The sequence below is a fragment of the Hemitrygon akajei genome, chromosome 12 (assembly GCF_048418815.1).
Source record: "Hemitrygon akajei chromosome 12, sHemAka1.3, whole genome shotgun sequence".
Lineage (NCBI taxonomy): Eukaryota > Metazoa > Chordata > Chondrichthyes > Myliobatiformes > Dasyatidae > Hemitrygon > Hemitrygon akajei.
The window spans coordinates 7,635,640-7,662,414 of NC_133135.1; the positions used below are offsets into that span (position 1 = coordinate 7,635,640).

The following is a 26,775-nucleotide window of genomic DNA, read 5'->3' on the forward strand; positions in this document are numbered from 1 at the left end:
CCATGGAGCGGCTGATAATACAGAATCTGAGGCCACAAACCAGGCACGCCCAGGATCCTCTTCAGTTTGCGTATAAGGAGAAGGTGGGAGTGGAGGATGCTATCACGTATTTGCTGCACAAATCACTCTCTCACCTAGATGGGGTCAGTTGTGCTGTGAGGATTACATTCCTTGACTTCGCTAGTGCCTTTAACACCATCCAGCCCAAGATCTTAAGGCACAAACTAACGGAGATGGGAGTAGACTCTCACATGATGGATTGGATAGTGGACTACTTGACAGATAGACCTCAGTATGTGCGGTTGGGAGACTGTAGGTCTGACACGGTGGTCAGCAGCACAGGAGCGCCGCAGGGAACCGTACTCTCTCCGGTCCTGTTCACCCTGTACACATCAGACTTCCAATATAACTCGGAGTCCTGCCATGTGCAGAAGTTCGCTGATGACACGGCCATAGTGGGGTGTGTCAGGAATGGACAGGAGGAGGAGTATAGGAAACTGATACAGGACTTTGTGATATGGTGCAACTCAAACTACCTGCGTCTCAATATCACCAAGACCAAGGAGATGGTGGTGGACTTTAGGAGATCTAGGCCTCATATGGAGCCAGTGATCATTAATGGAGAATGTGTGGAGCAGGTTAAGACCTACAAGTATCTGGGAGTACAGTTAGACGAGAAGCTAGACTGGACTGCCAACACAGATGCCTTGTGCAGGAAGGCACAGAGTCGACTGTACTTCCTTAGAAGGTTGGCGTCATTCAATGTCTGTAGTGAGATGCTGAAGATGTTCTATAGGTCGGTTGTGGAGAGCGCCCTCTTCTTTGTGGTGGCGTGTTGGGGAGGAAGCATTAAGAAGAGGGACGCCTCACGTCTTAATAAGCTGGTAAGGAAGGCGGGCTCTGTCCTGGGCAAAGTACTGGAGAGTTTAACATCGGTAGCTGAGCGAAGGGCGCTGAGTAGGCTACGGTCAATTATGGAAAACTCTGAACATCCTCTACATAGCACCATCCAGAGACAGAGAAGCAGTTTCAGCGACAGGTTACTATCGATGCAATGCTCCTCAGACAGGATGAAGAGGTCAATACTCCCCAATGCCATTAGGCTTTACAATTCAACCGCTAGGACTTAAGAACTTTTTAAAAGCTATTATTAATGCTTTTTGAGATAGTGATTTAGATGCATATCATATTTTTTACTGAGTTAAGTATTGTATGTAACTAGTTTTGCTACAACAAGTGTATGGGACATTGGAAAAAAAAAGTTGAATTTCCCCATGGGGATGAATAAAGTATCTATCTATCTATCTATCTCTATCTATCCTGCAAGACTTCCAGAAGATTAATTTACAGGTTGGGTCTGTGGTAAAGAAGGCAAATGCAACGTTGGCATTTATTTCAAGAGGAATGGAATATAAAAGCAAGGAGATAATGCTGAGGCTTTATAAGGCACCAGTCAGGCCTCAGTTAAGGGTATACTGTAATCAACAGTTTTGATTATCTCAAAAAGGATGCATTGTCATTGGAGAGAGTCCAGAGGAGGTTCACGAGGATGATTCTGAGATTGAAGGGGTTAACATATGAGGAGCAATTGGCAGCTTTGAGCCTGTACTCACTGGAGTTTAAAAGAATATGAGGGGATCTCATTGAAACCGAGCGAATATTGAAAAGACTAGATAAGGTGGATGTGGAGAGGATGTTCCCTCCATTCGGGGTATCCAGAACTAGAGGGCACAGCCTCAAAATTGAGGTTTTAGAACAGAGGTAAGGAGGATTTTTTTTAGCCAGATAGTGGTGAACCTGTGGAATGCTCTGCCACAGACTGCAGTGGAGGCCAAGTCCGTGGGTATATTTAAAATGGAAGTTGATAGATTCCTGTTTGGTCGGGGCATCAAGGGATATGGTGAGAGAGCAGGTGTGTGGGGTTGAATGGGATCAGGGATCTGCCATGATGAAATAGCGGAGTGGACTGGATGGGTTGAATGGCCAAATTCTGTTCCTATTTCTTACAGTTTTATGGAGTTTGAGATCATATTAGGGCTTAGGGACAGGGATGTGGGGAGTTAGATGTCAGATTGGGGTTTAGGGATAGGGATGTGAGGGAATTAGAGAAAAGGCTGGAGTCTAAGCATTTGCCTTATGTTTGAAGGCCAGTGACAGATGTCTGGTGGGCAGACCAGTGAGGATCAGGAGGGCCGCCTTGGTACATGAGTCAGCAAGACCAGAGATTGAGGTTTAGTTTCCAGGGTTTGAGGACTGTGTATGTGTATGGCTCAGGGAAGAACAGGGATTGTTTTTCTGTTGTTTTGTTGCTCGTTGTGTTGCTTGTTGTTCTGCTGAACATTGTGGGCTTCACTTGCAGTCTGCCTCCAGCACATCCCTAGGTTCTGTTGGTTGTTAACGCAACTGATGCATTTCCCTGTATGTTTTGAGGTACGTGTAATAAATAAGTGAATCTGAATCTGAAAAGGAGATAGTGTAGGTAGACAAATAAGGTTCCGGTGTTTTAGAGAGGCATTTCAAGGTACAGTGTGGGATAGGCTCTTTTGCGTCTTCAAGCCATGCTGCTAATAGCCCTGATTTAACCCCAGGCTAATTACAGGACTTCCACTGTCAACCCCGACAAACGGATGTCCTCAGCTTTGTAATCATGGGACAATTTACAATGACGAATCAACCTACAGGGTGCTACGGTAGTGTAGTAATACAGCTTGGGGCATCGGAGTTCGTGGCTCAATTCCAACAGCGTTCTGTAAGGGATCTCAGTTGGTCCTCCCTGCTGAAGTTGTGGGTTTTGTCTGGGTGCTCCACTTTTTTCCCACAGCCCAAAGACATACCGGGTACATTGTAAGTCGTTCCGTGACATTGTAAGTCATTCCGTGATTAGGTTTGGGTGAAGTCTGGGTTGTGGGTTTGGTGGGGCAGCTTGGCAGGAAGGGCCGACTCCGCACTGTATCAGTAAGCGGAATGTTTCTGGACTGCGGAGGGAACTGGAGCTCCCAGGAAAACCCACATCTTCCACAGGAAGGACTGCAAGCTTCCAGAGGACTCCAGGATTGAACTCTGAACTCCGTTGCCCCAGGTTTTGTGCTAACCAATGCGTTACTGTGATCCAAGACTCTGTAGGCAATGGCTGACCATTGTTCTTGTGTGTTCTGCAGCCACTGTTCTCAATGCCTGAGACCATAGAGCCCACCTCAAGAAAGCACAAGGACGACAGCAGCTCCAGCGGCAATAGCAGCTGCTCTTCCGACTCCGAGGATGGGGGCTTGGCAGAGAAGAAGGTCGGCGACTATGGATCGGAAAGGAAGTTCAACTTAGAGCGATTCAGTAAGTTTCCCTGTGTGTTATCACCACAATGTTGCTTAAATAAACATCAGTCGTGCAATAAGGTACGATCGACCTATATACCCTTATGTCTCTTATGCCTCTATTAGCTAAAAGATCCTCTCAGTGTTACCTTCAGTCTTGATGAACGGTGTTGATCCAAAACATCAGCTTTTCATTCCTCTCCATAGATGCTGACCAACCTGCTGAGTTCCTCCAGCATTTGGTGCGTGTATGTTATCCTTAGAGAATGGGGTTGAAAAAATCAGCCCTGGTTGAATGATGGAGCAGACTTGATGGGCTGAATGGTCTAATTTTGTTCTAATATCCTTTATTCCTATGGAGGTCAGCATATGCCCTGGCAATATCTGCTTGTTTTGGAAGCTCCTTCACAGTCTGGGAACCAGGAGATCTAAACCAGCAGAATGAGAATCGAGTTTATTATCACCGACCTACTATACGTTGTGAAATCTCAGTACGGTGCGGCACATCAGAAGTAATACAAGTTGCAATTATATGTATAAGTAAGTAGTGAGGTAGTGTTCATGGGCTCATTGTCTGTTCGGAAATCTCCTCGATGGTAGTAATGAGAAGAGGTGGTGAATAGATGGTGAATGCTCAAACTGTGCAGAGTGTTCTGAGCAGCTGCATCACTTAATGCGATGGGAAGTGTAAGGCATCTGACCGCAATTCCCTATAAAGGATTGCGAGGGCTGCTGAGAGAATCATTGGGGTCTCTCTTCCACCTATCAGAGATATTTAGCAGAAGTATTGCATGCACAGGACCCTTAGGGTCCCACCCATCGACCTAACGATCTCTTTGACCCCCTACCATAAGGCAGGAGGTACCGTAGCATTAGGACCAGGACTGTTAGGATGGGAAACCACTTCTTCCCTCAAGGCCGTGAGACTACTGAACTCTCTGCCACCTCCTGGGTCTCATCATGTATGAAGTGTCAATAACGTTATACTGTTTACTTTTTAACTTGCATCACAAATGCATTTTATTATTTGTTAATTTACTAGTGATAATATTACTTTAATAAGACACTGCCCAGAAGAAGGCAATGGGAAACCACGTCTTTAGAAAAATTTGCCAAGAACAATGATGGTCATGGAAAGACCATGTTTGCCTATGTCGTATGATAGGGATCATGAAGAATGAATGAATGAATATTACTTTTATGTGTTACGTGTGAGTTATATGTTCTGTGTTCTACATCGTGGTCCCGAGGAACATTGTTTTGTTTGGGGGTGTACATGTGTATGGTTGAATGATAATCAACTGAACTTGAACTTCAATAATAGGAAGAAAGGAGAATCAAGCTTCAGAACTGCTCATTACCAATGTTCCCTCTAAGGTACATGCATGTGTGCGTGTGTGTACACATCTTCTGCTATTTGTACACAAAGGAATTTAAGCTGCACACAGAAGGTTGTCACCCACTACCTAGTTGGCATGTAAGTATATTTTGCGATCGTACACAATCACATTTCCTTTTCTGGTTTCTGATGTGAATGGTGTTGACAAGGTGGGGTTTGTGATGATTTGTCTGCAGATTTTAGAACTGACTTACTTATATTAATTATATTTTATTGAAGAAATTATTGGTTCACTATGTCGAATTCCAAAGAAGCAAAGGTGTGAAGCACGGAGGAAGTGCTAGTTTATTTAAAATGGAATGGCTTGTTATCCTGAAGTGGAAGCTTCAGGTTTACTTCCACTTGAAAATTCAGTGTGCAAAGAAATTGCACACACAAGATTTTTGTGCAGCGGTCATTACAAATTAAAGAGAACATTGCTCATGACCTCTAGCACCTGGTTTAGATTGAAGATCCTCTCCGTATACTGCCTGACCTGACCATTTGTCTGGCCTTTCTCTTAGACCATAGGACATAGGAGGATTACACCATTCAGCCATTATGAGAGACATAGAGCCATACAGCATGGACACAGGCCATTTGGAACCAACTGGTTTATTCTGATCAAGATGCCTATCTAAGGTTGTCCTATTTGCCTGCACTGCATTTTGGCCCGTATCTCTCTGAACCTTTCCTAACTACACACCAGTCCAAGTACCTTATACACGTCTTCCTTAACCACTCTCTCTGGCAGCTCATTTTATCCTCTGCACGAAGAGGTATCCCCTCAGGTCCCCTTCAAACCTTTCCTCTCTCTCTTTAAACCTTTGCTCTCTAATGTTTGATTTCTTTTCGGACCATGATAACCCTGAATGATGCTAACAACAGAGCTCTTGCTCATCATGAGGGTACCATACCCTCACTCCATTCTGTGCAATGCTTCCTCCTTAATCTCAGCCTGGTATTTCTAGCTACCTTTTCTCATCTCCCCCAGGGACCTTTCTCCCAGGTTCCTATTGGTGTCATGGTGAGATGATGGGAAGTTCATCTCGGCTTGGATGCAAAGGCTCGGGATTATTCCAATATGAATTGAACTCTTGAATCTCAGATGTTCTGTGGGCTTTGGCTCAAGATTTGCATCACATTCCCCTGATTTCCGCAACACTTTCACGGGATTTCCTACTTTGATTTGGGCAGGATTCCAGTGGAATGGCATGGAAAAGGCCGGAACCTGGACACTGCAGATTCCAACCACAAGCCATGTTCCTGATGGAGGGTTTTTGGAATTGGAATTGGAACTGGAACTGGAATTGGTTTAGTTTTGTCACTTGTACTGAGGTACAGTAACACAAGAGATTCTGCAGATGCTGGAAGTCCAGAGCAACACACACAAAGTGCTGGAGGAACTCAGCAGATCAGGCAGCATCTATGGAGAGGAATAAACAGTTGTCATTTTGGGCTGAGACCCTTCATCATGTTGTGATAACGGGTTTCAGTTTGAAACATCAACTGTTTATTTATCTGCATAGATGCTGCCTGACCTTCTGAGATCCTCCAGCATTTTGAATGTGTTTCTCAAGTCACAGTGAAAAGCTTTGACTCTTCATACTGATCAATACATTACACTGTGCCTTGTGGTAAATCTATAGCAAAATTTAGAATATAGAGTTACAGTGGCAGAGAAAGTGCAGTGCAGGCAGACAATAATCTCCCTCCTGGCATTTACTCCTTGCGAGTGGCAGAAGTGTTACACCTGCCCATACACCTCCTCCCTCACCTCCATTCAGGGCCCCAAACAGTCCTTCCAGCTGAGGCAAAACTTCACTTGCCAATCTTCTGGGGTTACTCACTGTATTGTTATGAACCCCATAACTGGGTCACTTACCAGCAAAGATAGAGAGGTCCGCTGAAATCTGATGGTACTATTTTTAAACATTTTTATTTATAAATGGGCATAAAAGTAAGGTTAATACAAACATTCAGATAATATACGTCGTCGATACTCAATCTAAAGTGCAGGTATAGTAATAATCAACAATCCGAAGTAGCTCTATCGTTTGTCTAGGGGTAAAACTGTTGCCCGATGGAAATATCAAAGTCTCTGGAGTTCACGCAGGCTTTTAGCCTTTCGGGGACCGCTGGGGTCTCACGTGCTGGAGAGAGAAAATAAACTTGCCAGCCTTTTGGATTCAAATCATTGAATCGGGAATGTGTGTTCCCCGTTGTCAGTTTGAAGTCCTTTTCGGGGGTTATCAGCCACTTGCTCCCTAGGCTAGGGGAACCGAATCACACGTGGCTCCTGAGGAGCGATGAGCGATGGTGTCTCCTTCTGGTGCGTCGCTGGGGTACTGCCTCCTGCAGTCCCCTTTTTATCTTGACTTGCAGAGTTGTAGATGTCAATCAAGGTGGGGTGATACAATCCCCACCCCACATTGCCCGAGGGTGTCCATGTCCCTGATAGCTGGCACATAGTATAGAGTCGCTATCCACACAGGTGTCTCTAAGCACAATGGTCAAAATCCGTTGCATTGTCTCTCATTTCCTGGGTCCAAGACCCGAATTAATAGCGATCTTGCGATTCTCAGGAAGGAGGGGGCTGGTATCATAACAGTATCTAGTGCTCCTGATAAGGCCTCGTCTATATTGGTGAGACCTGACCTAGGTTGTGTGACTGCTTTGTCAGACACCTCTGCTCCATCTGCAAAAGGTGGGATTCCCCAATGACCAGACATCTTAATTCCAATCACCATTCCCATTCTGACGTGTTGGTCCGTGGTCTCCTCTTCTGCCAAGATATGAGGCCTCTCTCAGGTTTGAGGAGCAACACTTCGTATTCTGTCTAGGTAGCCTTCAACCTGATGGCATGAGCATCGAGTTCTCCAGCTTCCAGTAATTCCCCCCCCCCCCTTCCTCCCCTCTTCATCAATTCCCAACTTTGGTCTCTTACCTCTTCTCCTCACCTGCCTATCACCTCCCTCTTCTGCCCCTCCTCCTTCCCTTTCTCCCATGGTCCACACTCCACTCCTATCAGATTCCTTCTTCTCCAACCCTTTGCCTTTTCTACCTATCACCTCCCGGCTTCTTTCTTCATCACCTTCCCTACCACCTGGTTTCACCGGTTACCTCCTTCCCCTTTCCCCTACCTTCTTATTCTGGCATCTTCCCCCTTCCTTTCCAGCCCTGTTGAAGGGCCTCGACCCAAAAGTCAACTGTTTATTCTCCTCCATAGATACTGCCTGACCTGCTGAGTTCCTCCAGCATTTTGTGTGTGTTGCTCTGGATTTCCAGCACCTGCAGAATCTCTTGTGTTTATAAATAACTTATTGACTTGCTGGTAACCTTTTGGGATAGAGTCAATCTAACAGAGTAAAACAAATATATTGGGAGCTGCTCGCAAAGAGGAGGAGTTGGAACCCAGATGTGATCAACCAAATATCTCCCCTCTTCCTAGGAGGTAAATGTTAATTTAAAAAAAAACTAATTACCAGTGATTGCAGATGTTGGTAATTGGTTTAATATTCACACATGTTCTGAGAAGCAGCTAGTGGAGGGGCTGTGTTGCCTCAGTTATTGCTCATACCAGGCCCTTGTTCATCTGTCAGCATTGCTGAGGAGGGAGGCACCAGAGCCAGCAGTGTGCTGCTGGGTTGGAGTCTGGAGCCACCTGTCGGTGCTGCCCTCCAGTGGTTGCTCGGTGGAAGACAAGCTGGATTGTGTTCGTCTGTTGCTGCACTAGCATGAGATGAGGCACTGCTGCGGAATTGTTCTTACAGAAACCTGGCTGCAGGATAACATCCCATGCACCGTCAGTCTACAGGCCATGATACTCAAGGACTTGGGCTACATTATTTTTGTGTATATGTTGTTTTTTTTGCAGCAGTATGTTTTTCTGCTATCATTATTAATGTGCTGTGTGCAGTCTGTGACTGTTAATTCTGTGTTTTGCAACTCGGCCCCATAGGAACGCTATTTCATTTTGATGTGTTCATCAGTGTGGTTGAATGACAATTAACCTGGAATTTGAAATTGAAACAGTGAGAAGCTTTTGTCTGCATGTCTTCCAGATGAATCATTCTATACACAAAATTACTGAGGTAGTTCAAAAGGGAAACCATGCAGAATGCCCTCAGTTGCCACTTCATTTGGTACCCCCTGTATGAGTGTGAGTACCTCCACTGAGTGTACGTTCGAGGTCTTCTTCTGCTGTTAGCCCATCCACTTCAAGGTTCAAAGTGTTATGTGTTCAAAGATGCTCTTCTACACACTATTGTTGTAACATGTGATTATTTGAGTTACTGTCAACTTGAACCAGTCTGGCCATTCTTCTCTGACCTCTCTCATTAACAAGGCATTTTCAATGACTGAACTGCCACTCACTGGATGTTTTTTTGTTTTATTTGCACCATTCTCTGTAAACTCTAGAGTCTGTTGTGTGTGAAAATCCCAGGAGATCAGCAGTTTCTGAGATACCACCCCATCTGTCACCAACAAACATCTCACAGTCAAAGTCACTTAGATCACATTTCTTCCTCATTCTGATGTTTGATCTGAACAAGAACTGACTCTCTTGATCAAGTCTGCATGTTTTAATGCATTGAGTTGCTGTCACATGATTGGCTTATTAGATATTTGCATTAACGAGCAGGTGTATCTAATAAAGTGGCCACGAGTGTAGTGTTACAGATACAGAGAAAGTGTAGACAAACAAAGTGCAGGGGGCAGGAACAGGCCTCAGGCCACAATGTTGAGTCAACCCAATTAAATTAATAATCAAATGGCCAAAATAAACTAATCCCTTCAGCCTACACAATGTCCATATCCATCCATTTTCCTCACACTCATGTGTTCATCTACACATCTCTTAAAAGTTTCTAATGTTTTTGCCTCTACCACCACTCCAGGCAGCAATTCCAGGCACCCTCTGTATAAAACATCTTGCCCCTCACATCTCCTTTGAAACTACCCCCTCTCACCTTAAATGCATGCCCTCTGGTATTAGACATTTTATCCTTGGTAAAGAGATATTGTCTGCATACTCAGTCTATGCCCCTCGTAATCTCTATCAAATCTCCCCTCAGCCTCTGCTGCTCCAAAGAAAACAACCCGTTTGTCCAACTCTTGTTATAGCACATGCCCTGTAATCCAGGCAGCATCCTAGTGAACCACTTCTACACGGTCTCCAAAGCCTTATCATCCTTCCTATAATGGGGCACCAGAACTTCCTGCAATTCTCCAGATTCAGCCTGAGCAGAGTTTTATAAAGCTGTAATATAACTTCCTCACTTTTGAACTCAGTGTCTGAAGAGATAATTAGAAGTAGGAGGGGATTTTTGTGGACCATCAACAAGGTCATGGAGTTATTATGCCAAAGAGACTTTTTCTCTGATGCAGTTAATTCTCAGTTCAGTGTAGTTTTCTCAAAGGGGTGTCTCTGAAGGTTATGGTCCAGCAATGATTAATTGCCCAGAGCAGAAATGGTTCACCAGGATGCTGCCTGGATCAGAGGGTGGGAGCTATAATAAATGGTTGGATAAACTTGGATTCTTCTTCATGGATATAATTTGAAGGTGATTGGAGGAAGTTATCCATACCGATTCAGGAGCCTGATGGTTGTAGGGTAATAACTGTTCCTGAACCCGGTTATGTGGGACTTAAGGCATCAGGTTCAGAAACAGTTATTACACCACAACCATCAGTCTCCTAAACCAGTGTGGACAGCTTCACTCACCTCAACACTGAACTGATTCCACAACTTGTTGGCTCACTTTCAAGGACTCTACCACTCAGTATTATTTATTTTTGTTTTTAGTATTTACACAATTTATCTTCTTTTTGCATATTGGTTGCTTGTCAGTCTTTATGCATAGTTTTTCATAAATTCAATTGTATTTCTTTATTTCCCTGTAAATTCCTGCAAGAAAATAAATCTTAAGGTAGTGTATGGTGACATATATGAACTTTGATAATGAATTTCCTTTGACTTTGACTTGACTTTGAAAGTATAGGGAGGATCTCGAGGTGGTGGGTGTGCGGAATGTGCTGGTGGTAGTAAAGGCAAAATACATTTGGGACACTGAAGACACTCTTGGATAAGCATATAGTTGGAAATAAAATTAAAGGCTATGTGGGAGGGAAGGGTTAGATAGACTTTTGAGTAGGTTAAAAGGTTGGCACAGCATTGTGAGATGAAGGATTTATATTGCGTTGTAGTGTTCTATATTCTCTAGACCATTGGAGGCTGAGGGAAGAACTAACGAAGGGCCTCAGCCCGAAATGTTGACTGCTTATCCCCTTCTAATGACGCTGCCTGACGTGCTGAGTTCCACTAGGATTTTGTGTATGTTGTTCTGGATTTCCAGCATTTGCAGAATCTCTTGTGTTTATGACTAATTCATTGACTTGCTGGAAACATTTTGGGATAGAGTAAATCTGAAAGAGTAAAACAAATATGTTGGGGGGCTTCCCGCAAAGAGGAGTTGGGACCCAGATATAATCAACCAAATATCTCCCCTCTTCCCAGGAGGTAAATGTTAATATAAAGAAATACTTTCCAATAATTGCAGATGTTGGGATTGGTTCATTATTCACATATGCACTGAGAAACCGACAGTGGGCAAGCTTGTTGCCTCGGTTGTTGTTCAGACCAGGCCCTTATTCATGTCTCAGTGTCGCCTGTTGTGGCTTTTGGAGCCAGTTGTGTGCCGCTGGACCCTCCTGTTGGTGCTGCCCTCCAGTGGTCGCTCAGTGGAAGACAGGTTGGATTGCATCTGTCTGTGGCTGCACTAGCTCCAGATGAAAACCTGCTGCAGAATTGTTCTTACAGAAACCTAGCTCCAGGACAACATCCATGCACCATCAGTCTACAGGCCATGATACTCGGGGACTTGGGCTATGTTATTATTGGCCGTATGCCGTCTGTTTAATGCTCTCCATAGATGCTGCCTGACTTGCTGAGTTCCTCCAGTCTTCTGTGTGTGTTGTTGTTTGTCAGTCTTTGTCTAGGTATAGTTTTTCGTAAACTTTGATTGTACCCCTTTTTTCCTGTAAATGCCCACAGGAAAAAGAAATCTCAGATAGTACTTGGTAACATTCAAAGCACATTTATTATCAAAGTATGTATGCAGTATACAACCCTGAGATACGATTTCCCACAGACAGCCATGAAGTAAAGAAACTCATGAAACTCGTTGAAAGAGAAACACCGAACCTGCCAACGTGCAAAAAGAGAACAAAAAGATGCAAACGGCAAAAATCAAGTGAAAAACACAAGATATAAAACATCAGTCATAAAGTCAATGAAACAGCCCAGGAATGTGCAGCTTCACTCAGTTGAGACCAGTCAAAGCGACGTGTCGTTCGCTGACTGCAGGCCGCAGAGCCTCTCCACCCCAGTCAACATCGCAGAAAACAGCAACCAGAAACTATAAACACATCGTAATATGAACCACAGAGTCCAGTATTATAATAAATTTACTTTGAATTTAGAGTTTATAACGGAATACTTGCATATAGAATTAACTTGTGCGCTTATTTTCCCAGGAGCTTTGCAGTTTCTGGCCCTGCACTATAGCAGAGAACAGAAGGTCCTAAGGCTTAGAACAGTTAGAGGAGGTGACAAGGAATGAAGACATTCTCAGTTTCAGGAGAGAAAAGAGAACGCTGTGAGAGAAAAGTTAAGCCATGGGATAGAGCACAGGTTCATATTCATGAGACCTTCTCAGACTTCGAGAAGAGTCTGCCATTCCAGTCCACTGAAATATGCCTGCAAGATTCTTTATATTTTATGCTGAAGATATATAATTTGATAGTAAGTAAATATTAAATACTCTATGCGTTTTCAGAAATTTTTAATGAAATTTTAGCTACATTACTTACATCATTGCATAATTTGGCACTGGCATGTGTGGTGACACTTGCGGGCAGCCCCCAGCACATCATAGGATGTGTTGGGTTGTTAACACAAATGACACATTTCGTTATGTTTCGATGTACATGTGATAAATAAATCTGAATATGAATCTAACTCCCTCAATATTGAACGCCAATTGGTTTATTATTGTCACACGCACCAAAATACTTGTGTAAGGCTTCCATTGGTGTGCCAAGGCAGTAATAAAAGACAGGATATTTTATTTTATTCATTTAGAGTGGTACTGCAGAACAGGCCCTTCTGGCCCAACAAGCCACACCGCTCAGCAATGCCTAGCCTCATCAAGGGACTGTTTACAATGACCAACTGACTTGCTAACCAGTACTTCCTGGAATGTGGGAAGAAACTGGAAGACCCAGAGGTAACTCATACGGTCATGCCTTACAGGGACCATAAGATATTGGGGCAGAATTAGGCCATTTGGTCCATCAAGTCTGCTCCACCATTTCATCATGGTTGATCCATTTACCCTCTCAGCCCCAATCTCCTGCCTTCTCCCCGTATCACTTCATGCCCTGACTAATCAAGAATCTATCAACCGGTTACCAGTGGAGTTCCACAGGGGTTGGTGTTGGGACCGCTGCTTTTTACGATGTATGTCAGTGATTTGGACTATGGGATTAATGGATTTGTGGCTAAATTTTCAGATGATACAAAGATAGGTGGAGGAGTGGGTAGTGTTGAGGAAGCAGAGAGCCTGTAGAGAGACTTAGATAGTTAACGGAAATGGGCAAAGAAGTGGCAAATGGAATACAGTGTTGGGAAGTGTATGGTCATGCACTTTGGTGGAAGAAATAAACAGGCAGACTATTATTTAGATGGGGAGAGAACGTCAATGAACTCCACAAATTCACCACTCTCTGGCTAAAGAAGTTCTTCCTCATCTCTATTCTAAAAGGACACCCCTCTATTCTGAGGCTATGTCCTCTGGTCCTAGACTCTCTCATCACAGGTCATCCTTCATTCTTCTGAATTCCAGTGAGTAAAGATCCAGAGCCATCAAATGCTGTTCAGTGACAGGCCTTTCAATTCCAGAATCATTTTTGTGAACCTCTTCTGAACCCTCTCCAATGTCAGCACTTCCTTTCTGAGATAAGGGTCCCAAAACTGCTCACAATACTCCAAGTGAGGCCTCACTAGTGCTTTATAAAACCTCAACATTACATCCTTGCTTTTATATTCTAGTCCTCTTGAAATGAATGCTGACGTTGCATTTGCCTTCCTCACCACAAACTCAACCTGCAAATTAACCTTTAGGGAATCCTGCACAAGGACTCCCAAGTCTCTTTGTAACTCAGATTTTTGTATTTTCTTTGCATTTACAAAATAGTCCACCTTTTTTAGTTCTTCTACACTCCCCAACATTGTATTCCATTTGCCATTTCTTTGCCCATTCTCCTAGTATGTCTATGTCCTTCTGTAGTCACTCTACTTCCTCAAACCAACCTGTCTTTCCACCTATCCTTGTATCGTCTGCAAACAGGATGCTGGAATTGAACTTAAAACTCCATCACCCCAAGCTGTAACAGCACCTTGCTAATCACAATGCTGCCATGGCTCCATATAGTGGTACTGTTACAGAGAAAGTGCAGTGCAGGGAGACAAGTAAGGTGTGGGGTACATGATGCAGCAGAATGAGGGATCAAGAGTTCATCTTTATTGAACAAGAGATGTATATCAGTGGTGTAGATGCTGTCCTCCATTCTGATGGTACAAGTTTTCAGTCTGTTGTATCTACTGCCCAATGGGAGGTGGTAGAAGAGAGAATGTTTGAAGTGGGTGTGTGGCCGATCATTTCAATCCAATGTGGCCTACTCTACATCGGTGAGAGCTGACATAGAGTGGGGGACTGCTTTGTCAAGTACCTTTGCTCCTTCCATGAAAAGCAGGATTTCCCAGTGTCCAACCATTTCAATCCCAATCTCCACCTCATATTCCATCTAGATAGCCTCTAACCTGATGGCATGAACATCGATATGCACCCCCCCCCCACCACTTCTCCTCACCTGCCTATCATGTCCTCTCCTTCCCTTTTCTCATGGTCCAACTCCTCTCCCATCTTCTCCAGCCCGTTTCCTTTTCCACCTATCACCTCCCAGCTTTGTACTTCATCCGCCACTCCCACCCATCTGCCTTCACCTATCACCATCTGTCTTGTACTCCCTTCCCTCACCCCAACTTTTTTATTCTGGCTTCTCCCCTCTTCCTTTCCTGTTTGGATGAAGGGTCTCAGCTCAGAATGTCGACTGTTCATTCATTTCCACAGATGCTGCCTGTCCTGCTGAATTCCTGCAGCATTTTGTATGTGTTGCTCTTTGATTATGTTGCCTGAGGCAGTGGACAGTGTAGGCAGCGTCCATGGAGATGAGGCTAGTTTCCGTGATGGATCAGGCTAAATGTCCACAACTCTCTGCAATTTCTTGCGTTCCAAGAACCTCATGGTACCGCATGCCTGTTTTTGTGTTCATTGACGCTAGTGGGGAGCGAGTGCTGTTGAAAGGAGAGCAGGAAAAGACAAAATGCTGCATCTGTGGAGGCAAATGGACAGTTAATATTTCACGCTGAGGCCCTTTCCCTGAAGATCCTACTGTTTTAGGCGCTTAAGTAGATGGTACCAAATGGTTTGGGGCTGGGGAAGGGATTTCCAAATCAAAGTCTTTTGACTTTGTTGTAAAATCTGTCTGTCAAACCCCAGACCCAGGTCGGTGAGATTTTATACCCCTTCTTGCTTTCTCTGGAGCATCAGAGGCTGTGAGGAGACCTGATGGAAGTTTATCAAATTATGGGGGACATAGATATGGTAGACAGTCAGAATTCCCCTCCCCCCAGGGCAGAAATGTCTAAAACTAAGGTAGGAAGGGAAAGGTTTAAAGGAGGTATGCGGGACAAGTTTTTTTATATACAGAGAGGTGAGAGTCTGGAATGTGCTGTCAGTGGTGGCGGTGGGGGCAGATATGTTAGTGGTGTTCGTTTATTTACTTGTTGTGATACAGTGAGGAACAGGCCCCTCCTGCCCTTCGAGCCATACTGCTCAGTAATATCCTGATTTAATCCTAGTCTAAGCACAGGACAATTTACAATGATCAAGTAACCTACTAACCAGTCCATCTTTGGAATGTGAGAGGAAATCAGAGCTCCCGGAGGAAACTCATGTGGTCATGGGGGAGATCGTACAGACTACTTACAGGCAGTGGTGGGACTTGAACCCGAGTCACCCGTACCACTATGCTACCATTCTGTCCTAAAGAGGAAGTCAGAAAGGATATACAGGGAATGCAGGGATATGGCTCAACTGCAGACATAAGAATCATAGAGTCAAAGAGAAGTACAGCATAATACAGGCCCTTTAGCCAAATGAGGCCATGCTAACCACTGAGCCGGCCTAGTTGGTCTCAATTTCCTGAGATTTTCCCAATCCCTCCAAGGCTCACCCCTCCAGGTACCTGTCCAAGTGCTTCTTAAATCAGAATCAGGTTCAATATCACTTGAATACGTTGTGAAATTCATTTTGTGGCAGCAGTGCATGACAATACATGATAATAGAAGCTGTAAATCACCGTAAGATGTCTATAAAAGTAAGTTTAAAAAAGTTAAATGACTAGTGCAAAAAGAGAGAGAAAAAGAAAAAGTAGTGAGGTAGTGTTCATGGGTTCAATGTCCATTCAGGAATCTGATAGTGGAGGGGAAGAAGCTGTTCCTGAATCATTGAGTGCCTTCAGGCTCCTGTACCTCCTTCCTAATGGTAGCAGTGAGGGGAGGGCATGTCCTGAGTGATGGGGGTCCGTAATGATGGATGCCACCTTTTTGTGGCATCACTCCTTGAAGATGTCCTGGATGTTGGGGAGGCTTGTGCCCATGATGGAGCTGACTGACACTATTTTACCCTCAGTTCCCTGTTTTACCTTTTCCTCTCACCCTAAACATATATCATCTGATTCTGGACTGTTACTATCCACCTTGTCTGTGCCTCCTGTAATCTTACACAATTCCATAAGGTCACCCCTCATTCTCCTGAGATCCAAGGAATAAAGACTTGGCCTGGCCAACTTCACCCTATAACTCAGGTCCTCCAGTCCTGGCAACATCCTGATAGATATTTTACTGCATTCTAGCTGAACCAAGTCCTTCCTATAACAGTGTGACTGAACTATGCACAGAACTTCATGTGCGGTCTCATCAACTAATACAACTGTAATATAATGTCCAAAGTCCCACTCTCAGTGCCATGACTGATGAAGGCCAGCATACTAAATGCCTTTTCACCACCCTATTTATCTGTGATGCTGCTCTCAATGAACTATGAACTTTTACTCCCAGATCCCTCTGTTCTATTACTCTCCCTAGTGCTCCCTGGACTCAGTATAAGTCCTACAATGGTTTGCCTCTACAAAATGCATCATCTTACATTTACCTGGAGTGAAATCCATTTACCAGTCCTTGGCCCATTTCCCCAACTGATCCAGATCCTCCTGTACTCTACCTTCTTCACTGTCAACAATGCCTCCACGTTTCACGTCATCTGCAAACTTGCTGGTCAAGCCTTTGTGCCTTCACATACAAGTGTACAAATAACCAAGGATACTGACTGACCATGGCCACCCTCTGCTTCCTATCTCTGAAACAGTTTTGAATCCACCTAACTAGCTCTCTCCAACTTCCTTGGGACCTAACCTTTCAGACCAGCCTATCATGGAGGACCTTGTCAAGGGCCTTGCGAAAGGCCAAATGGACAACATCCATTTCCCTAGCCTCACCTACCCTTCTGATTACCTCTTTGAGGTCCTCTGTTGGTGGGGGACAACCATGGATGATGCGTCCAAGGCAGTACGATATGGAGAGCAAGCTGTTGCCCATTCACCAGGCTTCTTCTCTCCATGCAGCTGATGAATCCAGAGGAACAGCAGAGACCGATACAGTTTGGCACTAGCGGCATCGCAGGAGTTGCCAGTCAGTGCTGAACTCAACTTAGGACTGCTTTAGGGACTCCAGCTCTGGGTTTTTCCTTGAGGTTTACTCTTGAAGCCTTTCCCGTGGGTAGATTGAGCAACAAGGCAACAGAGATTTGAGATCAGAGTTTTCTTTCTCTTAGATGAGCTGCCAACCACAGCTGATGAGCCCCATCTGCCCGATGTGACTCGTTTTAAGGCGCCAGTAATCCACTTTTGCCCCTTCTTTTGTCAGTAGAAATGGTTCTGCCAGGCTTAGTAACCTAGCTACACGTGAAGGACAGGAGCTGGACTTGTTTGTCAAAGGCTAATCAAGAACACCAGCATCCCCAGTTATGACAAAGTTGAGGAACCAGTTACCTCTGAAGATGACTAATTTAACTTGGCACCATGGTTGGCACAGATATGTTGTACCTACTCCTGTACTATGCAGTTGATATAGCTTCATTCACACCACCTTCATGACAAAGTAAGTAATTTGATTTTTGTTTGGGGTGGGGAGGGCTTTGAATAGCTTAACTTATGTTCAGCTACAGTCATGTTCAAAGAATACAACACCACACTTATTGCTGAGTACAGATTTGATTTTTTTTGGCATCCATTTGCACTCCATAACTGGATTAAATTTCATATTTTCTGGCATTTGCTCCAGGTTGGGATTAGGTTGGAGAAAAATTGTGCTTGAGTGGGTTGGTTACTAGAAAGAGATTACGGTGAATATTCCACAAACATTTCCACAAAGTTTCTTTTGACACATCGCCCTCTATGCACTGTAGGTCTTACAGGGAGTGTCTGGGATCAAGTGGTGGATAGTTGGCTGTGGAGGCCAGATCATTCAGTATATTTAAAGTGAAGGTTGTGATAGGATCCTGATTAATCAGTGTCTCAAAGGTTATGGGATGAAGGGATCCTTGCCAAGCTTACAAGTAACCATTTGGCTGAGAGACTGAAGTCCAAGGATACTTAATTGAGGAAAATTCATTGGAAATATCCAAGAACAATTGCAACTTAAATATAAACTAGAAAAGACCTAACAATCACGCATCAAAACCCGAAGTGCAAAATAACATTATAATTCATGAAATGTGGACAATACAAAAAGAACACAACAGCAAAAACTCCTCCCTCAGAAAACTCTACTGATGACCAGAGAATGTGACCAAAGTTAAGAGGACAGTTTGAAAGGGAGAATTAATCAGCCATGTTTGAATGACAGAGCAGACTTGATAGGATGAATGGCCTAAATCACTTCCAATATCTTATGGAAATATTTATGAAAGAACTTCAGTCAGGCTTCCCTGGGAATCTCTTTGGGAAATCTTCCTTCCTGTATGGAATTTCCCAGCAAGAAGTGACGAATCATATGAGCTTTGATGGCACAGTCATCGATAGCACAATTCTCAGGTGGTATCAGCGGTTCAGCTGGGCTCCAGCAAGTGTGCTTCTGAATCTGCCTCCACTCATGGCTTCCACTGCTGAGCTCTGAGCCGGGCTTTCAACAGATACACCCTGACTGTTGATTCACAGCCTGGTATAGAGACTCCCAACACAGCATTGCTAGAAGCTGCAGAGGCTTGTAACAGTCAGCTCCATCCTCTCCACTATCAAGGCACCCTCCATCATTAGTACCCTGCCCATCTAGGACATGCCCTCTTCTCAATACTACTATGGGGGGGGGGGTTCAGGAGCCTGAAGACCCACACTCAATGATTCACAAACAGCTTCTTCCCCTCTGCCATCAGATTTCTTAATGGACAATGAACCCATGAACACTAGCTCAATGTTCCCCCTCTGCACTTTCTGTCAATCTATCAGTAATTTGTCGTAACTTTTATGGCTTTAACTGTACTGTTGTCACAAAACCAACAAATTTCAAGACATAAGTGCAAGAGATTCTGCAGATGTGTGAAATGTTGAGCAACATACATAAAATGCTGGGGGAGCTCAGTAGGACTTCTCTCTCTCAATGGTTAGTGAGAGTCTGTTGGTCCTCAGTTGGGGGGCTCGGAGAAGTGACGTGGAAGATGGTAACATCGAAACAGCGAGCTGTTGGTCTTCTCTCTCATTGTTACAGGAGTGCTATCTCTCTCTCCCTTGCTAGTGAGAGAGAGCCTGTCTGCGATGTTGAATTGTTCAGATTCAGATTCAGATTCAGTTTATTGTCATTTAGAAACTACAAATGCAATGCAGTTAAAAAATGAGACAACGTTCTCCAGAATGATATCACAAAAAAAGCACACGACAAAACAAACCACATAACGTTTGGTAATCCCCAATCCAGAGTCCAGAGAGGCTGCTGCGTATCAATATCACGCTACCATCTTAGCACGTTCCCCGGAAAGGAATTCCAAACCCATCAGACAAAACAAGATTACCCAGACACACCAAGTCAAGAGACCAGCACTACCACCCAACAAACCAAAAACCTACACAAAACCACATAGTTATAGTTAACAGTTAGTTGCAACAGTGCAGACAATGCCATAACTGATGAAAGACTGACAAAAACCACATAATTTAACATACAGTTCCAACAGTGCAAAGCAATACCGTAATCTGATAAAGAGCAGTCCATGGCACGGTTTAAAAGAAAGTCTCAAAGTCACGACAGCCCATCATCTCACGCAGATGGTAGAAGGAAGAAAAACTCTTCCTGCCATGAACCTCCAGTGCTGCAACCTGGCCGATACAGCTCCCTGGAAGCACCCGACCACAGCCAACTCTGAGTCCCTCCGAAAACTTCAAGCCTCCGACCAACCCTCCGACACCGAACACCGAGCATCATCTCTGCCGAGCGCTTCGACCCCGGCCCCGGCCGCCAAGCAACAGGCAAAGCCGAGGATTCGGCGCCTTCCTCCCGGAGATTTTTCCGATCGCACAGTAGCAGCGGCAGCGAAACAGGCATTTTAAAAGTTTCACCAAATGTTCCTCCGTGCTTCACCCGTCCGTCTCCATCAAATCAGGATTGTACACGGCATCCTACTTGACAGATCACAGATATTCATTCCGAAGTGGCCGCTGCGCATTACTGCGTCGCACCGCCATCTTAACACATCTGCTGGGATGACCATAGTTTTTGAAGGGCTCTGGTCTCTTTGGGGACTTTCCTGCTGTAAGAATTTCAGGTTACGTATTGTATCCATTCTCTGAAAATAAATTCAACCATTTGTATTGCTGAAATTTCATGATGTAAGTTAGCGATAATAAACTTGATTCTGAATTGTCCGGCTTGTATTTGTGGGTTTGCAGGGGAGAACAGAATGACCACACGAGAGGACACACAAGTCTGGTCTGAGGGCAAACTGCAGCACAACAGTGGAAGTGAGCCAGAGGAGAAAGCCCAAGTCCATCGTGTTCAACGTTGGTGCCAGCGAAGTGAGTAAGCTCGCCTGCTACAGTGAGGATAGAATCGAGAGAATCCAAATGAGCGTTAGTTTCTGCAACGCCGAGAATGTAATGTTCAAAATGGTCAAAATGGTCAGACCTCACTTTCAGTGTTGTGTGTAGATTTGTGCCTCTTAACTAAGAAAGAGGCCAAGTCATTGCATATATTTAAAGTGATGGTTGATAGGTTCCCGATTGGTCAGGGTGTCAAAGGTTGCAGGGGGTAATCAGGAGAATGAGAGGGTTAATAAATCAGCCATGATGAAGTAGTGGAGCAGACTCGATGGGCTGAATGGCATAATCCTGCCCCTATGTCTTATTGTATAGTTTAAAACATGTTAGTGTACCTGCCTCAGCCATTTCTTCTGGCAGATCATTTCATATATTGACAATCCTCTGGGTGAAAAATTTGCTCCTCTCAATGTCCAAGTGGTGTTATAAGAGTGGGGTAGAAGCTGTCCTTGAGGTTGGATTCTAGAAGTGAGGCAGGCAAAAAGGAAGGTGTTTTAATGTTGTATTCTCTGTTGGGGTCTGTTCTCAGGTAGGGCGCAAAGGAATCCGCCGACATCGAGGAAAAAACCATCCCCTTCAATGTCACCAACTGCATCCGTGCCAATTCGACGTTCTACCTCCTGCCCTCGTTCCATCGCGTCTCTGGCAATGCAACCACAGCCACCAGCAGCAGAGCCGCGAATGACCTCCGCCAAGCCCGTGATGCCCTTGTCCAGGCTGGCCTCAGGTGTTCGGTCGCAGTCTTTGAACCGCAGCACCGTCACCCAGCAAATCCCACACAGTACCAGCCTGGGAACCATCCACTCAGCACCGGTAAGCACCGGAGTCACCCGATGTCCACTGCTGCTGTCCTCTGCTAGCTTTCCACTTCTCTCTCTGGAGCAAAGGAAGTTGAGAGGTGACCTGACAGGTGTACAAGTTGATAGGTGGTCTAGATCGAATGGACAGGTAGAGATATTTTCCTTGTGTGGAAGTAGCTTATATGATTTGCTGCATGGTAGTGTAGTGGTTAGTGCAATGCTATTACAGTGTTCAATTCCCACTGCTGTCTCTAAGGAGTTTGTATATTCTCCCTGCAACCGCGAGGGTTTCCTCCAGCTATTCCAGTTTCCTCCCACATTCAAGAGATGTAGGGGTTTGTAGGTTAATCGGTCACATTGGTTTGTTGGGCTGAAAAGGTTTATTACCATGAACTAAACTAAAAAATTTAAAAATGGTAGGGCAGGCTGTAAATTTAAGATGACTGGAGGACAGTGTGCATGGGACACGCTGTCAGGCCTGGTGGTAGCTGCAGATACACTGGGGGCATTTAAGAAACTTATATAGGCACGTGGATGATAGAAAAATGGAGCACGATGGAGGAGGGGTTAGACTGATCCTTGAGTAGGTTAGAAGGATGTTGTAACATAATGGGCCAAAGGGGCTGTTCTGTGCTGTAGCATTCTATGTTCATGCCTTGGTAAGTAGTTCTTTTATTGTCACATGTACTGAGTTATGGCGCAAAGCTTGTTTTCCATGTCATCCATAAGATCAATTCATTGCAACAGTGCTTTAAAGTAGGACAAGGTCAAACGATAACAGAGTGCAGAATAAAAAATGCTCAACAGGCTTTGAAATTTTATTTTTTAATAGAGTACCAAGTATTTTATTAATGCAGAGTGAAATTTCCCTGGACTGGGATTCTGCTTGTGGCAGTGAGAAGTGGCCTTGTGGCTTATTGGTAACTTACTGGATTAACAGCGAAAGGATCAGAATCAGATTCAGTTTTAATATCACTGGCACCTACAATTCACCTACCGATACAACCGATCAACAGACGATTCCATAGCCACAGCTCTACATACCGTCCTCACTGACATGGAGAAGAGGAATGCTAATGTTAGAATGTCTTCTTGTACTACAGTTCAGCATTCAACATCATAATTACCCCCAGGCTCAACAAGAAGCTCAGAGACCTTGGCCTGTTGGAGGTAAGGATGGGCACGCTCAACTCCACCCCTCTAACCCTCAACACAGAAGACCCTCAGGGCTGTGTCCTAAGCCCTCTCCTCTACTCCCTATACACCCACAACTGTGTTGTCACACACAACTCCAATCTGCTGATCAATTTGCAGATGCATGACATTGATAGGCCTTATTTCCAACAACAATGAGGCATCCTACAGAGGAGAAGTCAATGCTCTGACACAGTGGTGCCAAAAAAAACCTCTCCCTCAATGTAGAAAAAATGAAGGAGTTGATTGTGGATTACAGGAGGAATGGAGACAGGCTAGCCACTATTGACATCAGTGGGACTGTAGTTGAGAGGTGAGTAGTTTCAAGTTCCTCGGTGTACACATCACTGAGGATCTCACCTGGACTTTACATACAAAATCTTATTGAATTTTTTGAAGACGTTACTACGAAAGATGATGAGGGTTCAGTAAGGCCTTTGACAATGTTCCGCATGGAAGGTATTTCATGTTAGGTATTAATATTGAAGTAGTAAAGTGGATTCAACAATGGCTAGATGGGAGATGCCAGAGAGTAGTGTTGGATAACTGTTTGTCAGGTTGGAGGCCAGTGACTAGTGGTGTCCCTTAGGGATCTGTATTGGGTCCAATGTTGTTTGTCATATACATTAATGATCTGGATGATGGGGTGGTAAATTGGATTAATAAGTATGCAGATGATACTAAAGTAGGTGGCGTTGTGGATAATGAAGTAGGTTTTCAAAGCTTGCAGAGAAATGTAGGCCAGTTAGAAGAGTGGGCTGAATGATGGCAGATGGAGTTTAATGCTGATAAGTGTGAGGTGCTACATTTTGGTAGGAATAATCAAAATAGGACATACATCATAAATAGTAGGGCATTGGAGAATGCAGTAGAACAGAGTGATCTAGGAATAATGGTGCATAATTCCCTGAACGTGGAATCTCATGTGGATAGGGTGGTGAAGAAAGCTTTTGGTATGCTGGCCTTTATAAATCAGAGCATTGAGTATAGGAGTTGGGATGTAATGTTAAAATTGTACAAGGCATTGGTAAGGCCGAATTTGGAGTATTATGTACAGTTCTGGTCACTGAATTATAGGAAAGATATTAACAAAATAGAGAGAGTACAGAGAAGATTTACTAGAATGTTACCTGGATTTCAGCACCGAAGTTACAGGGAAAGGCTGAACAAGTTAGGTCTTTATTCTTTGGAGAGTAGAAGGTTGAGGGGGGACTTGATAGAAGTATTTAAAATAATGAGGGGATGGATTGAGTTGACGTGGATAGGCTTTTTCCATTGAGAGTAGGGGAGATTCAAACAAGAGGACATGATTTGAGAGTTAGGGTGCAAAAGTTTAAGGGTAACACAAAGGGGGAATTTCTTCACTCAGAGAGTGGTAGCTGTGTGGAATGAGCTTCCAGTAGAAGTGGTAGGGGCAGGTTCGGTATTGTTATTTAAAGTAAAATTGGATAGGTATATGGACAGGAAAGGAATGGAGGGTTATGGGCTGAGTGCGAGCCAGTGGAACTAGGTCGGCACAGATTAGAAGGGCCGAGATGGCCTGTTTCCATGCTGTAATTGTTATATGGTTATATACCAGCTGTGTGGTGGAAAAAAAACACAGCGACGCCTCTTTCACCTCAGACAGCTGAAGAAGTTCAGCATGAGTCCCCAAATCCTCAGGATTTTCTACAGGGGCACCATTGAGAGCATTCTGACAGGCTGTGTCATTGCCTGGTCCAAGAACTGTACTACCCTCGATCACAGGGCACTGCAGAGAGTGGTGAGGGCAGCCTAGTGCATCTGTAGATGTGAAATGTCCTCTACTTAGGACACTTACAGCAGCAGGTGTGTAAAAAGGGCCTGGAGGATCATCAGGGACTCCAGCCACCCAACCACAAACTGTTTCAGTTGCCTCCATCTGGCAAACGGTACTACAGCGTTAAGGCTGGGAGTGACAGGCTACGGGACAGCTTCTTTCACCAGGCCGTCCGATTGATCAATACACATTGATCTGATCACATATCTGACTGTACGTACATGTATACGAAGCAATTCTGTATACAATCAAAGTGTTTAGTCAATATCCTCTCACATTTACTTCCTTATTGCTTGTACATAGTGACGGAGATACAAAATAAAGATTTTTACTCTCTCATGTGAGACAGATGGAAGAAGTAAAAATTCTCATTCTAATTCCAACATGTCGTGAAATGTGTTTTGTGCCAGCACAACATTGCAATACATAATAAAAAACATATAAATTACAATAAATATATATAGTTAAATTAAATAGTGCTAAAAGAGAGCAAAAAAAGAAAAAAAAAATCTAGTGAGGTAGTGTTCATGGGTTCAATGTCCATTCAGAAATCTGATGGCAGAGGGGAAGAAGCTGTTCCTGAAACATTGAGTGTGGGTCTTCAGACTCCTGTACATCCCTGATGATAACAATGAGAAGAGGGCATGTCCTGGGTGCTGGGTCTCCCGTGATAGCCATGGAAGATTTTAACAATTAGGCAGTTTGGGAAAATCAGATTGGTAATGGATGACTTCCGGGGCACCTAGAGGCAACTGGAGTAACAGCAGTACTCTCAATGGATATGATTAAATATTCTCGTTTCAGTCTGATATACGTAGCTAAAAAACACAACTGCTTCCAAGGTCAGTACAGTCAACAAAGATGTCTTAATGTATTTAAATGAGCTATCACTGCTTAGAACTGATGGAGACAACTCTGACTGTGGATGGAGGAAACATGGCTGCAGATTGAGGTTACAAGTATGTTTAAGGAAATGGGGTTTTAATCCCCTAATACCGACTGTCTTGCTGGCAAGCATGCGGTCACTGGTGAATAAAATCGATGATCTCAGAGCTAGGGTGCTGAACCAGAGGGACATTAGAACCGCGTGTGTCCTTTGTTTCATGGAATGCTGGTTAACCCTTTCCGTACCGGATGCAGCGATTCAGATCGACGGGTTTGCTATACACTGTCAGGATGGATCTATAGAGTCTCTCAAAAAGTGGAGTATGCCTCATGATCAACTCATCTTGGTGCACAAATATATCAGTGCTGTCCCAATTCTACTCATCAGACCTAGAATATCCAGCGGTTAAGTGCCATCCTTTTTACCCATCACAGGAGTTCTCCTGGATCATTTTGGTAGCAGTGTACATTCCACCTCAGGCCAATGTCAATCAGGCTTTAGATGATCTGAGCAATGGGATCACATGCAGGAAACAGCACACCCTAACGCCTTCACCATCATTTTGGGAGATTTTAACCAGGCCAGTCTGAAAAAAATCACAAAGCAATTACCATCAATAGATAATTTGCAATACCAGAGGAAACAATACATTGGACCACTGTTACACCACCATCAAGCATGCCGACCGTGCTATTCCACGCCCTCACTTTGGGAAATCTGATCTAAGGCTGTACTTCTCCTCCCTGAGTATGGGCAGAGATTGAAGACTGCAGCACCAGTAGTGAGGACCAAGAAAGTTTGGACAAGGGAAGCACAGGAGCGCATACAGGACTGCATGGAATTGGTGGACTGGACTGTATTCAGGGATTCATCTTCGAATCCAGCTGAGTATACTGTAGTGGTTACCGACTTCATTAAAACCTGTGTGGATGAGTGTGTGCCTACAAAGACTTACTGCACATTCCCAAACCAAAAGCTGTAAATGAACCAGGAGGTACATTGTCTGCTGAAGGCTAGATCTGTGTCATTCAAGTCTGGCGACCCAGGCCTGGACCTGAAAACCAGGTATGATTTGTGGAGGGCTATTTCAAGGGTGAAGGGACAATTTCAAATGAGGTTGGAGGTGAAATCGGATGCAT

General features: G+C 44.2%; 1 protein-coding gene across 3 annotated transcripts in view; it reads left to right on the plus strand.

The window, feature by feature from the left end:
• The window catches only part of ttll7 (tubulin tyrosine ligase-like family, member 7), a 200,870-nt gene that overhangs the window by 125,141 nt on the left and 48,954 nt on the right, over positions 1–26,775 (plus strand). For all 3 annotated transcript variants that reach the window (XM_073062543.1, XM_073062544.1, XM_073062545.1), the window contains 3 exons: positions 3,159–3,327; positions 20,812–20,937; positions 21,488–21,771. In XM_073062543.1, the coding sequence (XP_072918644.1) occupies positions 3,159–3,327; positions 20,812–20,937; positions 21,488–21,771 (579 nt within the window). The remainder of the gene's footprint in view (positions 1–3,158; positions 3,328–20,811; positions 20,938–21,487; positions 21,772–26,775) is intronic.